General features: G+C 37.9%; 2 protein-coding genes across 3 annotated transcripts in view; one reads left to right on the top strand and one right to left on the bottom strand.

The window, feature by feature from the left end:
* LOC112049140 (uncharacterized) overlaps positions 1-7,320 on the bottom strand; it is a 114,020-nt gene extending 106,700 nt beyond the window's left edge. For both annotated transcript variants that reach the window (XM_052888575.1, XM_052888576.1), the window contains exon 1: positions 6,910-7,320. In XM_052888575.1, the coding sequence (XP_052744535.1) occupies positions 6,910-7,093 (184 nt within the window). In that variant the 5' untranslated portion in view covers positions 7,094-7,320. The remainder of the gene's footprint in view (positions 1-6,909) is intronic.
* A 674-nt stretch (positions 7,321-7,994) lies between these two features.
* LOC112049148 (RIB43A-like with coiled-coils protein 2) lies at positions 7,995-16,677 on the top strand. Its single transcript, XM_024086947.2, has 9 exons — positions 7,995-8,257; positions 9,024-9,164; positions 9,839-9,999; positions 11,153-11,288; positions 12,325-12,429; positions 13,355-13,494; positions 14,187-14,274; positions 15,288-15,394; positions 15,771-16,677. The coding sequence occupies exons 1-9, from the start codon at positions 8,135-8,137 to the stop codon at positions 15,910-15,912; spliced, it is 1,143 nt and encodes a 380-aa protein (XP_023942715.2). The 5' UTR covers positions 7,995-8,134; the 3' UTR covers positions 15,913-16,677.
* The last annotated feature ends 1,050 nt before the right edge of the window (positions 16,678-17,727 follow it).

Genomic DNA, 17,727 nt, shown 5'->3' with positions numbered 1-17,727 from the left:
GTAAATAAATTATATTCCCGTGGTACTGTGTAAGGTTTTTGCTCCCGTCTGCCAGGAACTATATAACCTGTTTTTTTTGGTGAACGCCTTTCACCGGCGCTTTTTTTTCGAATTAATCGTGCGGGAGTTAACAATTTGGACACGATCCGTTTATATCGAATTATTATTACTCAAAGATTTATTTCCAACTAGGGGTCGCCCGCGACTACGTGCGCGTTAAATTCTGTACTTTAAACAAACAAATCCCACGGGAGCCATGGATTTTTCTGCGATAAAATGTTAGCTATGTTCTGCTCCAATGTCTAATATACGGGTTTATCTATACCAAATTTTGCATAAATTCGCCCATAACTGTACATTATGAATAACTCAGCAGCGACAGTGGTTGTACCATCATTTTATGGTAGAGGAAACACCTCGAGCAGGTCCCAGGACTTGTGACCTTGGACCTTAGTAGGTTTAAGGGATCCCTTTAGAATGCATCAACACTCACCTTCCCTGCCTGACATGTTCTTAATGCCCACATTAAACAATTTATGATAAACAAAAATTGTAACACTGAACGTTATTACACAAAATCACTAACGCGATTGGCAGCGTGACGGTGTCTACGCTGCCTCACAAACAACTGAGCTAAGTCATTAAGTACCCTCTTATTTATACCAACATTGATACCCCCCTCCACAATAACATAAATAATTAATGTTAATACCACCTGTAATCGAGAAACTTGTAACATGATCGTATTGACAAAAAATCTCAATATTTAACAAAAGCTTGTATGGACGAGTCTCCAAATAACAGAGAACATCTATGTTTATATGTTGATCTTTTTTAGGGTTCCTTCCGTACTAACTTACTTGAAATACCTATAATGAATTTTGATTTTGGACTGTTTAATTTACAGAGAGATTAGCATTAAGCTACTTCCATAAGCGTCAGATTAGTATTTTCGCATCTGATTCTTGTTAGCTAAACAGATAAACATCGCTCGACAGCTTCCATCTGTTTTATATCATGAACGCATCCAATAACCCTGTTCCTCTGAACGCGTAAACTGTTTCATTGATGAAAATTGGGAAAAACTTCTATGAATACAAACCTATAACTTATATTCTTAAACGGTGAAGGAAAAACATCGTTAGGAAACCCGCATACCAGACAATTTTCTTAATTCTCTTCGTGTGTGAAGTCTGCCAATCCGCATTGGGCCAGCGTGGTGGACTGTTGGCCTAACCCCTCTCGTTCTGAGAGGAGACTCGAGCTCAGCAGCGAGCCGAATATGGGTTGATAATGATGATATTCTTAATGCCATAATGAGTTTGTTTTTAACATTTTTTACACTTTAAGAACGTAGACTCAACCGACCAATATCACGCTAATATTTTATAGGCGTGTGGAAGTGTGTGTTTGTTCCTCCTTTACGCTGCAGCTACTGAAGCGATTTGGTTGAAATTTGGAATGAAAATAAGTTTTACTCTGGATTAACACATATGCTGCTTTTCATCCCAGAAAAATCCATGATTCCCGCGGGATTTGTAAAAAACTGAATGAAACTGAAACACGCGGACGTAGTCGCGGTCGACCGCTAGTATACAGATAAATTTGACTTTGGAAGAGAACATAGACTACATATTATCCAGAAAAAATGTATCGGTCCTGCGGTGATTTTGATAAGTACAATTTTACGCGAACGGAGTAGCGGGTGTCTGCTGGTACAATATCATTTATTTTTCCTATCATTTAATCTACCAAATCTAATAGGACCCCTCGCCGCTTGAGTAAACCCTCATTTAGCATCATGGGCTCCCCTACCATAATGGCACTGTGAAAACGGAAATATCTGATATTCCGAAGAAATTTATAAGGTATATTAGGATGGATAATTTTAAAGACAATTACAAGACATGCTTTCATAAAAAGTTTTGACAGTTTTCATAAAAATATATTATTTTAGCAGACACCACACGGTTTTACCTGCGTTGTTCCCGTTCCCGTGAGAATACGGGGATAAATAAAACCTATAGCACCCGGTGATAGTGTAGTTTCATAACAGTGAAAGAGTTGTTCAAATCGGTTTAGTACTTTCGGCACAGAATACATAGGTATTATTACATAGACATTTAATAAACGCATATAAGAAACAATAAAAATTTCTCTTTATAATAATTATTAGTATAGATAATAGATATCTAATAGAATAAAATATTATGAATGCGTAAGTAAGTCTGTCTGTCTTGTTACCTTTTCACGGCTGAATAAACAGCTGAACCGATAAAGATGAATTTTGTTATAATGGTAATGGTAAAAAAACCTTGGAGCAAAACATAGGGTACTTTTGACCATAAAATAAAAATAGAAGGGGGTGAAATAGGGGTTGAAAGTATGTATGGAAAGTCCTTCATTTTTAGAGTTAGAGATTTAAAAATTTGTTTACAAATCATAAAAAATACGGAATATAATGTGATTCAAGAATAAATAAAGATGATGACCCCTAAAATGATGAAATAGGGGTTGAAAGTTAACACTGATTTCCACGCGGACGAAGTCAAGGGCGTCCGCTAGTAGGTATATACCTACTCTTATATACGTGCATGCGTTATGGCAAACAACAGTTAGTGTTGATAGTAAATTGGTATATTGAAGGACATCCCTTATACCTACTCGTAGCATATATTAACTTGGTAAGTAGGTAAAAACGTGACTAAAAGCCATCATACAAAAAGACACTTAGTAACATCCAAACATGAGTCATTCTTTGGAAAATTTTTGAATGAGTATATTGAAATTATCGCATTACTTTTATCATAATGTTGTGACCTATATAATATAATCATTATCAACCCATATTCGGCTGACTGCTGAGCTTGAGTTTCCTCTCAGAATGAGAGGAGTTAGGCCAATAGTCCACCACGCTGGCTCAATGCGGATTGGCAGACTTCACACACGAAGAGAATTAGGAAAATTCTATTCCTCACGATATCTTTGACGGCCTCCGTGGCGCAGTGGTATGCGCGGTGGATTTACAAAACGGAGGTCCTGGGTTCGATCCCCGGCTGAGCAGATTGAGATTTTCTTAATTTGTCCAGGTCTGGCTGGTGGGAGGCTTCGGCCGTGGCTAGTTACCACCCTACCGGCAAAGACGTACCGCCAAGCGATTTAGCGTTCCGGTACGATGCCGTGTAGAAACCGAAAGGGGTATGGATTTTCATCCTCCTCCTAACAAGTTAGCCCGCTTCCATCTAAGACTGCATCATCACTTACCATCAGGTGAGATTGTAGTCAAGGGCTAACTTGTAAAGAATAAAAATAAAAAAAAATAATAATAATTTTTCATTCAACATTTGAGACTTGATATTTAATTTCTTAAAATGCACATAACTGAACCTCGTTACTTTAATTTTAAGTTTTCGAATGATTATTATCACCATTATCTTAAGTTTAATATTGAAATAAATGAATTTTGACTTTTGACTTGACTTTTTTAAAAAGTTGGAGGTACATGCCTCGGACAGGATTCGAACCCTCCGAATCGAAGGCAGAGGTCATATCCACTGCTATCCACGGCTATCACGGTTCAATGAAGATCTACCTACCTACAAATCAGTACATCTATTTCGGTTCCCCAAAGACGATAATGTGTTGATATTGCTGACGCGTTAGATAAGCAAGCACATTCATCATGCCACTATATCTAATCATACAGCTAATAAATTCGTAAGGTAGCCAAATGAAAAAATGTCTTAATATTCTACGAGTACTAGCGGACGCCAGCGACTTCGCCCGCGTGGAAATCAATGTAAACTTGTTTTGACGGCCGTGTGGCGCAGTGGGTAGTGACCCTGCTTTCTGCATCCACGGCCGTGGGTTCGATTCCCACAACTGGAAAATATTTGTGTGATGAGCATGGGTGTTTTCCAGTGTCTGTGTGTATTTATACATTATATAAGTATTTATATGTTATATATAGTTGTATATTAATATTATAATATCAACTGTCTTAGCACCCATAACACAAGCTACTCTGTATGCTTACTTTGGGGCTAGATAGTGATGTGTATTGATTAACTATATTTATTTATTTAAAAAAAAAAAACTTTCAACCTCCATTTCACCACTTTAGGGGTTGAATTTTAAAAATTCTTGAATCACGTTATTTTTCGATTTTCTTTTCAAAATTTATGGACAAATTTTTAAAACTGTAACTCTAAAAATGAAGGACCTTCCTTATCAACTTTCCACCGTTATTTCACCCCCGTCTATTTTTATTTTAGGGTCAAAAAGCACACTATGTTTTGCTTGAAAGTTTCATTTACCATTACACCAAAATTCATCTTGATAGGTTCAGCTATTTAAACGTAACAGACAGACAGATTTACTTTCGCATTTATAATGATGATTTGTTTATTTTTCGAATGCATAATGCATGTTTGCAAGATCCGTAATGCATGTTTTTGCAAAAATCTTTTAAAACTGTTGAGTTTCTTGCAAACTCTTCTCAGCAGAATCTGCCTTCAAAGCCGGTGGTAGAATCTTTACAAATAGTCAACCTTGACGTTTCAAAAGTGCTTGTAAACAGGATACTTAAAGTAAATGAATTTTGAATATTTTTTGATTTTATTCGAAATTATAAGTATGTATGGGTTTTGATCACCCATCACTCTAGTCAGCTACTGACGATCAAGTAATCTCACATGCCTGCAGCGCTGACGATTTCCCGGCATGATGACACAGCCGGATTTTCATGTGGTTTTCACGGATAGTTTAAAGTAGCTATGCTTTTTAAACTTTAAAACCGTCACGGACATAACGAGCTTCTCAATTATAAATATAATTATTTCAATCTTTTACTGTTGGGAAGCTACAATATCCCCGGATGCTATCCTACTTCCTACTAATATTATAAACGCGAAAGTTTGTATGGATGTTTGGATGTTTGTTACTCTATAACGCCGGTACTACTGAAGCGATTTGGCTGAAATTTGAAGTGGAAATAGATTTTACTCTGGATTAACGCATAGACTACTTTTTATCCAGGAAAAATCCATGGTTTCCCGAGATATGCGAAAACTGATGATTTTGATGATATGAATGTTTGTTACTCTTACACGCCTCAACTACTGAACCGAATTAGCTGAAATTTGGTATTAAGATATAGCCTGCATTAACACATAGACTACTTTTTATCCCAGAAAAATCTATGGTTTCCGAGGGATTTGTGAAAAACTAAATTCCACGCGGACGAAGTCGCGGGCGTCTGCTAGTAGGCTATATTTTATCTCTGTATCCCTACGGGAACGGGAACCACGCGGAAAAACCGCGTGGCGTTTGCTAGTAACGAATAAAGACAACCCTGCCTAATATTTGACACCGGCAACCTAGCAACACCGTTCAAGGACCACGTGGAGGCCACGTTCGCATGTTATTCTTCAATTTGAAAGTGTCCATTATGTATTTTTGCCATTAATTTAAGGTTCTGTACAGTTAATGTTATTTGAATAATGTGGAATTTTTGGATCGCATGCATCATCAATTAAATAAAAATAGAGTCTGGGGTAGTTTTGTTTTTTTTTAATTCTAATATTAAATTTAATTTGCTTTTATTCTATATTTTGTATTATTGTAGGTCAGTATTGCACAAAGTAATGGAAAAGTTTACGAACACACTAGACACCCATATACTTTTCGAAAGTTCCCCTCAATTCCTCCAGGATTCCATCATCAAATCTTGACATGATGGCAATGGGACCAAATGGGGACTATACCGTTTCAAACAAAAAAAAATTTTTGAAATCGGTCCAGGTGTCTTTGAGTAATCGGTTCGAACCCAGGACCTCCGTTTTGTAAATCCACTGTGCATACCACTCCGCCACGGAGGACGTCAAAAACGTTTAGAACTCTTATGTAGGTAATTGCTTAATGCGTTAATGTTAAATTAAATTGCTCTTCCCTCAGTTTCAGTGTGATTGATAAATAACTCTCTGACGACCTCTCTGGCACAGTTGGTTATGCTGTTTCTCAACTGAGAGGTCCTGGATTCGATTGCTAGCAAGGTATGTTGAGGATTTTATAATTTCAAAATTGGCTGAGGTAGGGCCTTGGGGTAGACAATAGACATCGGCCGTGGCTAGTTACCATCCCACCGGCAAAGACATAGCGCCAAGCGATTCAGTGTTCCGGTACGATGCCGCGTAGAAGCCGTAAGAGGTAGAATAACATTGTATATCCTCCAAGTAAGCCCGCTAACATCTTCATCTACATCGTCACTTAACATCAGATGAGATAACAGTCAATGGGTAGCTTATCATTTAATAAATAGTGTTTAATATACCCAGCATATTTTTGAAGACCTGTCCACTAATACCCCAAACTATACTAAATCCAACAATGCCCCACACTACTAAAATGTTTAATGAGTAAAAAAATCGCCACCTTACATGTAGGGTATTCTAAAAAACATTTTAATTTTATGACTGTTGACATTTTTAATGTATGAGCACATTCATGCTAAATTACAGCTTTCTGTTCATAATAGTCTCTAAGCTAAATCACGAATAGACATACAGACGGACGTGGCGAAATTATAAGGAGTTCCTTGTTGACTACGGAACCCTAATAATAATATTTTTAACATAAAAATGGATCAGTTATTTTGATTTTAACACAAAATTACTAAACCGATTTTCATGAAAATAAATCTCTAAAAATCTCTCTCTCTCTCTCAATCTGGAAGTATACTCTTTCAAACAAAAAAAACATTTTTCAAAATAGTTTAATAAATGACGCAGTGTTTATGATGGAGTGTTTGTGAGTAACAAACATTAAAAAAAATTGAAATCCTTTTTTTTTTGAAGTCGATTAAAAATCATACCCACTTCACATGCAGGGTATTAAAAAAATTTAAATTACCTTTACGTCGTCCGAAAGGTCCGCAGAACGAATTCCCCTTGCCAATAACATTCTCGTCGATGTATTTAATCAGCTTCCCAACATCTTCCTTGTCTGCCCGGCCACACCATCTCGACGGAAGATCCTCTTGCATCGACTCCGATTTCCCCTTAGAACCCCGTGATTTTTTCAACACACTTGTCATATTTAACCCTACTACATTTAACTTAACCACACACGATAATTATTTAATCACTTTATTAAAACAACACTTGTTTTTTAACACCGGCTGATTTGCGATATACGTGTACTGTTTGTATACAATTTTTTTACGCGATGCCCGTTCGAACGTATCGCACGCCCGTCTCGAGGTTACCTCATCGAGCGAATGAAAAGCTAACCTTGTTTGCTTTGCGCTCATTCCACGGCGTACTACAATACGATGAGTTCGTACTTCGTCGCATTAACAGTGTTGCCAGTTTTGGGAAACTCCACATTCTACATTTTGGTAGGAAATAGGAATTCTCCCATCCATGCAGTTTGGTTTATAAGAAACTATATTGTAGACTTTGGTAGGAATTTTCTTATCGGAATATTGTCTGAATTGGTCTTGAGTGTCTGAGAGACAATAGATTTCATATTATAGGCATATGAGTGAGAAGATTTCAGGTGTCAGGCAAGGCATTGTATTGTAGGCACATAATAAATATTGTTGTTGTTGGTCGTATTGCTTGCAGGTTCTGCGAAGTCTTGCTCTGTAATCGCCGATGGTGTTCCACTAAGTATTTTAACGTTTAGCGTTTAATAAGAAAGGAACATAAAATCTTTTTTTTTTATTTTGTTCTGTTAGGAAAATAACGTAATTAAGCATCATTTATTATATTTGTATTGATTTAATGCATTCGGTTTTCCGAACACGGGAAATGGATTCGGAAAACGAAGGTTTGCGGATGGCCTAATAGTAACTATTTTAATGGCTAAACATGACACTAACCACGGGAGTTTAGAGCTTCGTTAAGCTGTAAACACCTTCATAAAATTAGATATGCCTGGCTTTTGCAGCCTCTCGGTCCTTAGGGCATCAAAGATGTTTCAATATCCAAAATTTCACACAATTTTGACATTTACGTAACATGGGAAAAGCCTGTTTCTATGACAACAGTATTTATTAAATCGTTACGCGTGACCTTTTTTATTTCTTTCGTATATTTTATATCGTTTTGAAAGTTTTTTGGAAACTAAAGCCATGCTCAAGCTTCAGATAACCAACGCCCAGGATCGGAAGGAGGCACAGAATAGAGAGAGGAGAAGACAATGCGAGTTAGAGAGAAGATCCAGAATTTTCAACGCCAGGAACAGAAAGATTGGTGTAAGTTTTTTCTTTAAAGGATATTTCACACAACATCATCATCATTACAACCGACGGACGTCCACAGCTGGACATAAGCCTCTTCATTAACTTCCAAGCAAAACATCCTCCCTGCAACCCGCTTGATGTCTTCAGTCCACCAAGTGGGGGATCGATCTACACTGTGCTTTCCAGTGCGGAGTCGCCATTCCAGCACCTTGGGACCCCAACGCCCATCAGGTCTTTGAACTATGTGCCCTGCCTATTGCCACTTCAGTTTCGCGACTCGCTGAGCTATGTCAGTGACTTTGGTTCTTCTGGTATTCTCATTTCTGATTCGATCGCGCAGAGATATAGCTTGCTCCATCGCCCACTGAGTGACTTTGAGCCTTTTCATGAGGGCCATAGTTTTTAACGTCCGCTAAAAAGCTAATTCACTCCTGGGGATGCACTTCCAACTTTTCAGTTGTGTGCATTTTAAGAAAATAAATATCACGTGTCTCAAACGATGAAGGAAAACATCGTGAGGAAACCTGTATACCAGAGAATTTTCTTAATTCTCTGCGAGTGTTAAGTCTGCCAATCCGTATTAGGCCAGCTTGTGGGCTATTGGCCTAACCCCTCTCATTGTAAGAGGAAACTCGAGCTCAGCAGTGAGCCGAATATGGGTTGATAACGAAAAAAAACTCTCGTGCGAATGAGGGCCTAAAGTAGAACCCAGAACATTGTAATTTTAAGCCAACGAGGCAGTAACTTATTTTTCAAGTGTGCTAAATTTAATTTCCAGATCGATGTGGAGTTTATTGATCGTCAAATAGCAGAAAAGCGCGCAGAGCGTGAGGATCAGAATAAAAAGAACTTGGCTTTTGCCAAGCAGATGATCAAAGACAGCAATCTCGCTGCTGTACTTGAGGCGAGAGAGATGGAAGTAAGTTGGAAAAGTCAAAACAAAATTAAACTAATACTAATACCGACACCCCGCGGTTTCACCCGCGTTATGGTAAAAATACGGAAATAAATATAGCATATGACACTTATAACGCGGCTTTCTAGAGGTAGACGAATTTTCAAAATCTGTTCAGTAGATCCAGAGATCATCCGTAAAACACCACAAAATTTACCTGTCTAAAATATTATTACAGAAGCACATAAAACACACTACAACAGAAGTATAAATTTATTACTGCGCCCAGCATAAACAATGCCGCAAAGTTTCACCATATCGTAATAATTGTTATCTTCTCTATTTTTCTTTTCATTTCACCTGCGTAGTGTCTATTCCCGTGGGAATAAGTAGATAAAATATAGCCTATGACACTCCCAAATAAGGTGGCTACCTATTAGTAAAAGAATTTTAAAAATCGGTTAAGTAGATCCAGAGATAACATCCTACAATACCACAAACTTTACCTCTTTATAATATTACTAAGCCTACCTTTATAATAATACTACTGCCCCACGGTTTCACCTGCGCATTTCGCGTTCCAGTGAAAATACGGGGATAAAATATAGCCTGTGAGTTGTGACACTCCCAAACATCGTGGCTTAAATAAGCAGAGGTCTTCTATATTATGTAGTAAAATAAATTATAAAACAATCTAGGAGCGGCGACGCATTGGTGTTGAAATAGACGAATTCCGTTCGAAATACCAACGTAAAGAGGATAGCAGAGAGTATGACCTGAACAACCCTGACTACTTGAAAATGCAACTTCCACCGAGAGCATCTGATGGTGATCCGGTCGGCTTATCCAGTGCACAAAAGTAAGTAATAAAAATAAAACTCAGAAACTTAAACCGTAATTACTAGATGTTAACCCTTTTCTTTTAAAAATAAAACACAGAATACAGTTCAAAGTTGTATTTTTTCTTTAATCATCATCATATCAGCCGATGGACGTCCACTGCAGGACATAGTGTTTTGTATGGTCTTCTTATTCTTAACTTCACTATCATGAGCCGCCTGCATCCAGCGAATCCCTGCGACTCGCTTGATGTCGTCAGTTCACCTGGTGGGTTGGTGGGTCGACCAACACTAATCCAGAACCTCCGGACCCCAACATATATCGGCTCTTCGAACCATGTGTCCCACCCATTGCCACATGAGCTTTACGATTCGTTGAGTACAAAAGTAAGATAGAAAGAAAATATTTTTTTTCCAAATCTAAAAGTTACAGACATTCAGTACATACCCTTATGACATGTCTGTCTGTAACCATCATGTTAGTTTTGTGTGACTCGGAGCCTTCATAGGAGGCCCATAGGACCTAATCATAGGTTTGGTGATGACCTTTGATTTCGAGAAATACTTTATTTCACACAAAATGAAATAGTTTTAACAAAAAAATTGAACCGACTTCAAAATCGCAAAAAGAAACTAAAAAGCGAAAAATAACATCGTATGTGTACCTTCTGATCACTTTGAAGGCGGTGCCAAGCCAGTGACGTATTATTTAAAGCAGTTTCTGAAAGAACCACGGGAGAGAACTGTCTTTAAATACTAAAAATTTATGATTTAATCGGCTTTAGTTTCAACAACATTCATAAATAAAAAGGCACGTCTATAATAAAAAAAAAAATTAAGTGCTAACGCCATGTTTTTTTCTACTGCCTTGCTTGCCGTTGTAAATACTAACATCCCAACACTTGTAAGGCGTGTTCCTCCAATGCCCTGTGAAGTTCTCCGTTTAAAGGCTTTCTTTCTTCCTTCTGGGCTTTTCCGCACTTGGTCATGTGATTGGCCGTTGTACGTGGGTTTAAAGGCTTTCTGTCCCATCTAGTTGGCAAAATAATCCAAAAATTTGAACTCTGAGTAGACAAGTACGAGTTGTCTTTGCCAAATCAAGTAGGTACCTACACTCTAATCAGATATGCTTTTTCACTTCTATCTTCTAAAGTCCTGTAACTCTATGTCCAGATTCGAAGGCGAGGATCTAGCGTACGAAGAGCGCAAGAAGATTATGGCGGCCCAGAAGAACGCGTGGCTGGAGCAACAGGTGCAAGAACGCAAGGCGGCTCAAGAGGAACGCAAGCAGGCTGAGGCTGCTTACATGGTAAAAGATTAGTCGTATTAGCAATAAGGTATGAGGAATGATCAGTGCCGGATTAAGGTACTTCTCAGACCAATAAAGAAGAAAGAAAAATGCGTTTATTTCGAAATTATGCCACTGATCACAATATCTCCAGTACACCATGACATCCAGGACAATACCCTGCGATGTGTGGCATAACCCAGAAAATGGCCAGCAGCTAAACTAATACCTACAATGACATTAAACTGAAAGATTAACTTAATAATAAATAACCAAAAAGAACTAAAATGAGTTAAACTATAGACCTAATAAAAAATATTATACTATTATTTCAATACATATATAATATTATAACAAATAGATATGTACATACAATAACCTTCTATTGGACTTAAATCACACTCAAAATCACCAACAAAAATGTCTGTCGTTTTTCAAGGGAGACGAGGTAAAGTCACACATCGCTAATAAATATTTACTAGGACCACTTTACCGCTGAGCTAAGGGTAGGGGTAGGGTAGGGGTAGGGTAGGGGTAGGGTAGGGGTAGGGTAGGGGTAGGGTAGGGGTAGGGTAGGGGTAGGGTAGGGGTATGGTAGGGGTAGGGTAGGGTAGGGTAGGGTAGGGGTAGGGTAGGGGTAGGGTAGGGGTAGGGTAGGGGTAGGGTAGAGGTAGGGTAGGGTAGGGGTACGGTAGGGGTAGGGTAGGGGTAGGGTAGGGGTAGGGTAGGGGTAGGGTAGGGGTAGGGTAGGGGTAGGGTAGGGGTAGGGTAGGGTAGGGGTAGGGTAGGGGTAGGGTAGGGGTATAATTGAGGCATGAAATAACTCACATTATAATTTTTTAAATCTATACTAATATTATAAACCTGAAGAGTTTGTTTGTTTGATTGAACGCGCTAATCTCAGGAACTACTGGTCCGATTAGAAAAATTCTTTCAATGTTAGATAAACAATTTATCGAGGAAGGCTATAGGCTATATATTATCCCCGTATTTCTACGGGAACGGGAACCATGCGGGTAAACCGCGCGGCGTCAGTTAGTGTAATATAATGTTTCAGATGGCCATAAGAGCAAGAGATGAACGCGCGGGAGAACTTGACAAGTTGGAGAGAGACTGTAGATATCGTCTGGGACAGGCCAACTTACGCTACAACGAGGCTCTGGTATTATTTGTCTTTTGAGTATTTTTCTTCAATTAGCAAACTACGATATAAAAACCAGTTTTTTCTGAGATAATATTTTCAATCATCATCATTAACAGTCCATATTCAGCTCATTTATTTATTTATTTATTAGTTGATATACCAACAATGACAACAAGAAACATTCTATAATCTATACATAGGTAAACTTAAAAAGTTCTAGTGCTAAACGGAGCCATCTTTTAAAGGTATATACAACATTGTTTGTTGTCCGGTTAAACTTAAAAATTAAAAATTAAACTACCTACACTTAAAACTACAAATTACATTTACATCAAACACATGAACACGAGTCTCCTTTCAGAATTAGAGGTGCTAATATTCCGCTACGGTGGCTCAATGCGGATTGGCAGACTTTACATACGTCGAGAATTAAGAAAATTCCAAGATATGCAAGTTTCCTCACGATGTTTTTCCTTCAATTTAATTTCTTAAAATGCACATATAACTAAAAAAGTTGGAGGTGCCATGCCTCGGGCGGGATTATACTCTCTTACGCCCTTCGAATCGAAGGCATTTCCACTGGGCTATCACGGCTCTATTTACAATCAAGTAAGGACATGATAAAAACATGGACTTGGTTTATGCATTTCAATAAATTAAATATCACAATATGTTACTACACAATATGTCACTGTTTGTGGAGGAAATTTTGAGGAAACTTGCTTACCAGAGAATTTTCTTAATTCTCTGCGTCTGCCAATCCGCATTAGGCCAGTATTAGGCCAGGATTAGGCCAATAGTCAACCCTGGACTGTTGGCCTAACCCTGGCCCTGGCCTGGCCTTTCATTCTTAGAGGAAACTTGAGCTCACCGGTAAGCCGAATATGGGCTGATAATGATGATGAAGGACTAATTGTCAAGCAGGTAGTGAATTTTATTTTAGGCTACCGAAAAGAAGCAGTTGGAGCAGATATTAAAAGAACAAGAGGAGGCCGACAACACTGCTGAGATGTACAACAATCTCACATCAGATATGCTCACGGAGAATCCTGATGTAGCCAAGAGCTCACTTGGAAAGAACAGGTAAATGTACTCTTACAAGATCACTGACCATTTACGAACAACTTACGAACTCCGTAGCGCAGTGGTATGCGCTACATTTGGTCGAACTTCTGGACTGACGACATCAAGCGAGTCGCAGGAATTCGCTGGATGCAAGTGGCTCAGGATCGTAATGTTTGGAAGCCACAAAATGCCTATGTCCTGCAGTGGATGATCAACGGCTGATATGATCATGATGATGATGAATGCTTTGAGCGTTACTACTTGGCTTGTGGTACGGAAGTATCATCCAGCTCCCATGAGTATGATGATGATGATAATCGTGATGATGATGCATTGGTATTGTATAAAAAATCACAAAGTTATGGAATGCTCTTGGCTCCTCCAGCTTCAGGTTTCCCTACCTACAATATTACATCCTTAGAAATATATCGAGATTAGCTAGTGAGAAAAAACTAACAAATCCTAAATTATAAATGCGAATGAGAGGTTTTTGTTCCACTTTCACATGTAAAACAATGATTTAAAAAATTCCTTTTTTTCTGTCTGAGTAGGTGCCGATAGCTCCCTGCGGAACCACTACGGCGTCACCGGGGGGTGTACCGAAAAATACATAATTTACTTATTAACAAGAAATTTCAATCCAATCTATTACGTTCCTTTCTTCAGTCACTATTTTATATTACTTTATTTGTACTTTCTTCTACTTTTAGAGCAGTTGGGTTTATGTACAAGGGAATGAACCAAGAGGAATTGAAGAAGTTCTACGCCGCGCAGAAAGAACAAATGGCTGCTAACAAGGTAAAATTGGGATTTTCGTTACATTTTACTGTAAAGTTGCTTTTTCTTCACACACGAATATTTGTTTTCCTTAATGACAATAATTATTGCTATTTTTGGTCTGTACTTCTCTCCTACCTTCAGAACCACTACCACCAACGTCGCAGTCTGATGTCTTCAGTCTTCAGAGAAAGATGAAAAGAAACTCGGAAAGTGAGAAATAACTTATCTTATAACACTTTCGGAGTTCCTTTTCATCTTTCTCTTTTATTCTCATTATGCTTTCCAGAGAACTCATTATTATGTCGCTTTTCTTACTTGATTCCAACATTATATTAATTAAGTTTCCCACAGTGATTTTGTCCTAGCTCCTTTCTAACTCCCTCTCTTTTAATTTTGAAACGCAGACAGCAAGCCATGTTTTGTTCAGCATCTTCGTTGGAGTTCATACAGTACCTACATTTGGCGCAGTTATTTTTACAATATATTGCTCATGCTAAACATTTTTGTAGCACTACAGTGATATTGAAGGCAAATTTCAAGAGTATCCTTACCATACCGATGCGAGGGTACACCCTTCCTTTACACCTTAGTAGCAAGGACTTTTTTGTATCTTCGCATAAATTCGATAAAAACAAAGGAGAAATTTACACATGTGATATTGATCGGCAAAGCAAGCCAACCTAAAAAAACCTGACTTTTAGTTACATTTTTTGTACCTCTAGACGACTTTTTACTATCAATTATTGAGATTAATATGAGTAGCTTTCGATTAATATTTACGAGATTTTGATTAATGTAGAATTTATACTAATATTAGGTATAAAGCTGAAGACTTTGTTTGAACGCGCTAATCTCATGAATCTCAATCAATCAAACTGGTCCAATTTGAAAAATTCTTTCAATGTTAGATAGCCCATTTATCGAGGAAGGCTATAGGCCGTATTCCTACGGGAGCGGGAACCATGCGGCTGAAACGACGCAGCGTCAGCTAGCGTAAGTATAATGAGGTTTCAACTGAAGGATTTTTTCAGGTAAAACGTGAGAACGAAGAAAAAATGGAAGTAGAATGGCAGGCGCTTGCTAAATCCATTCAAAACGAAGTCGCCAAACTTGATATTCAAGACCAACGAAAAAGGAGGTAGTATTTACTTATTACTTATTATTTATGCTTAGTATTTTGGGGTAACTTATGATATACGGGGAATTGATATAACCTTCGATTTGAAAGGCATTCGAATCGAAGGTTCCAATCTGATCTGGGGCATGCACCTCCAACTTTTTAGTTATGTGCACTTTAAAGAAATTAAATATCATATGTCTCAAACTATAAAGGAAAAGCATCGTGAGGAAACCTGCATACCTGAGAATTTTCTTAATTCTCTACGAGTGTGAAGTTTGCCAATCTGCATTTGGGCCACCGTGGTGGACTATAGCCTAACCTCACTCATTCTGAGAGGGAGACTCGTGCTCCACAGTTGTCCGAACATGGCTAATAATGATACAAACTGTTACAGAGAAATCGCACGTCAACTAATGGAAGAAAACCAACTCATGGCGTTACAGCAGAAAGAGAAGGAGAAATATTACAGGGACGTTGTCAACAATAACGTTCCAACAGACGCTTATTATTCCCAATTCAACACTACTACTAGATAAATAGAATTAACTTATTTTTTTTTTTGGATACTTGTACTACTAGATAAATAGGATTACACTTTACAGAATTTTTTTTTGGTAGGTAACTTGAAATGAAACAAAGAAGTATCGGCCCAAATCTGAAGTAATTGCTTGATCAATAATTTAGTATGTACCAGGGGCGAAGGATGGAATATTCGCAAATTGGCCAAAAAAAAGAAAGTTCATACCGCGTGGTATGGTTTCTCATTTAATTTAATTAAAATATTGAATATTTATGGATTTTTAAACGGTAACCTGGCGGGAATCGGTTTGTTTGAACTCTTCGCCGCTGGTATGTAGTAAGCCGTTTGAATGATGACCCAACAACTACTTTTTCATTTTTCTAGTAGCAATTTTCACGTTTATGAATCATACATATCAAACTATTCGAAAATTAATAAAATATAACTATTTGTAGTCACAAAACGTATTTATCAATGATTTAGATTTTATACGGTAATATCATCTAGGATCATTGTATCGCGATACATTGAACGGTATGCATAAAGATGAGTGCTTATATTAAAATAATAAAATTTTGAACCAATTTGCATTTTCATTTAATGATTTTTTTTATTTTAGCCTACGTAAAAATACTTATCACAATGCATGCTGTAGTATATCTATACCTACTAATCAAACAGGCAAGGTTATATTATAAAGCTGAAGAGTTTGTTTGTTTGTTTGATTGATTGAACGCGCTAATCTTAGGACCTACTGGTCCGATTTGAAAAATTCTTTCAGTGTTAGATAGCCCATTTATCGAGGAAGGCTATAGGCTATATATTATCCTCATATTCCTACGGGAACGGAAACCACGCGGGTGAAATCGCGCGGCGTCAGCTAGTCTATGATAAAACAATACTTGTAGCCTACTACAAATTACAATTAGTGCAGTAAGAATACATCGGAAAAAGGGTCGACATCAGAAGCGAATTGAAAGAGCAAAGCACGAATAATTAATGGGAACCTATCTGATCTAACAATTCCCACCAAAGAGTAAATTAATCATTAAGAATGTTAACAATAAACCTTCGAGAGGCAGAGAATAACCTTGAGCGAAGTCCCGGACTTGTGACCAAAGGATGTAGAGTTAAAGACGTCTTTAAAACACTCACCTTCTCCACTCAAGTCATTCTCCCCGCCTATTCGAAAATAATCCATGAAGGTGTGTACTACTCTATACATTAATTTACTCTTTGGTGTGGACGGATCGAACGTCACAACAAAAATGAGCTCAAAGAATATATAATCACTACGTTCATGAGCTAGGCTGCTCAATACTCCCCCACTAACTAACGGAACATTTCGTACTATCTCCGCTCGTGACGACGCGAGCTGACCGATCGAATACTCGCGTCCATACTTGTACCGACTCGTAAATCTATGCTCGCGCCGACAAATGCAATAATTAACAATTAAGCAATCATCATTACACAAATAATTGTTTTGTTTGAATATGTTGCTGAACGATTTAATATATTATCTATATGACCTTTCGCGTCTTTGTCAATGACAGCTTGTGATAATGCTACGTTCTACTAAACGATCACAATTCCTGCAGCCAGGCAACCGTGGTCGTTTTGATCGTAGGAAAAATGTCACTGATGGCGACATTAATTTCACTCAGGTAAGACACACAACGACACATCACAAATTCTCAATTTGAATAGTCGTGATCGTTTATTGCAGATTCTATTTACTGATCTGTGATAGTTCGGATAATTAAAAAAATATGAGTGAAAATAAGTTCTACAAAAAAACCCATCTGTCTAGAACTCAGACCAAATACCT

The sequence above is a fragment of the Bicyclus anynana genome, chromosome 23 (genome assembly GCF_947172395.1).
Source record: "Bicyclus anynana chromosome 23, ilBicAnyn1.1, whole genome shotgun sequence".
Classification (NCBI taxonomy): Eukaryota; Metazoa; Arthropoda; class Insecta; order Lepidoptera; family Nymphalidae; genus Bicyclus; species Bicyclus anynana.
Note: the sequence above shows the minus strand (reverse complement) of the source record. Positions and strands in the feature narration are given on the sequence as shown.

Coding starts and splice junctions, on each gene's coding strand:
- LOC112049148 (XM_024086947.2), top strand. CDS start 8,135: ATGCTCAAGCTTCAGATAACCAACGCCCAGGATCGGAAGGAGGCACAG. Junction 9,165..9,838: donor TTGAGGCGAGAGAGATGGAA/GTAAGTTGGAAA, acceptor AAAACAATCTAG/GAGCGGCGACGCATTGGTGT. Junction 14,275..15,287: donor AACAAATGGCTGCTAACAAG/GTAAAATTGGGA, acceptor GGATTTTTTCAG/GTAAAACGTGAGAACGAAGA.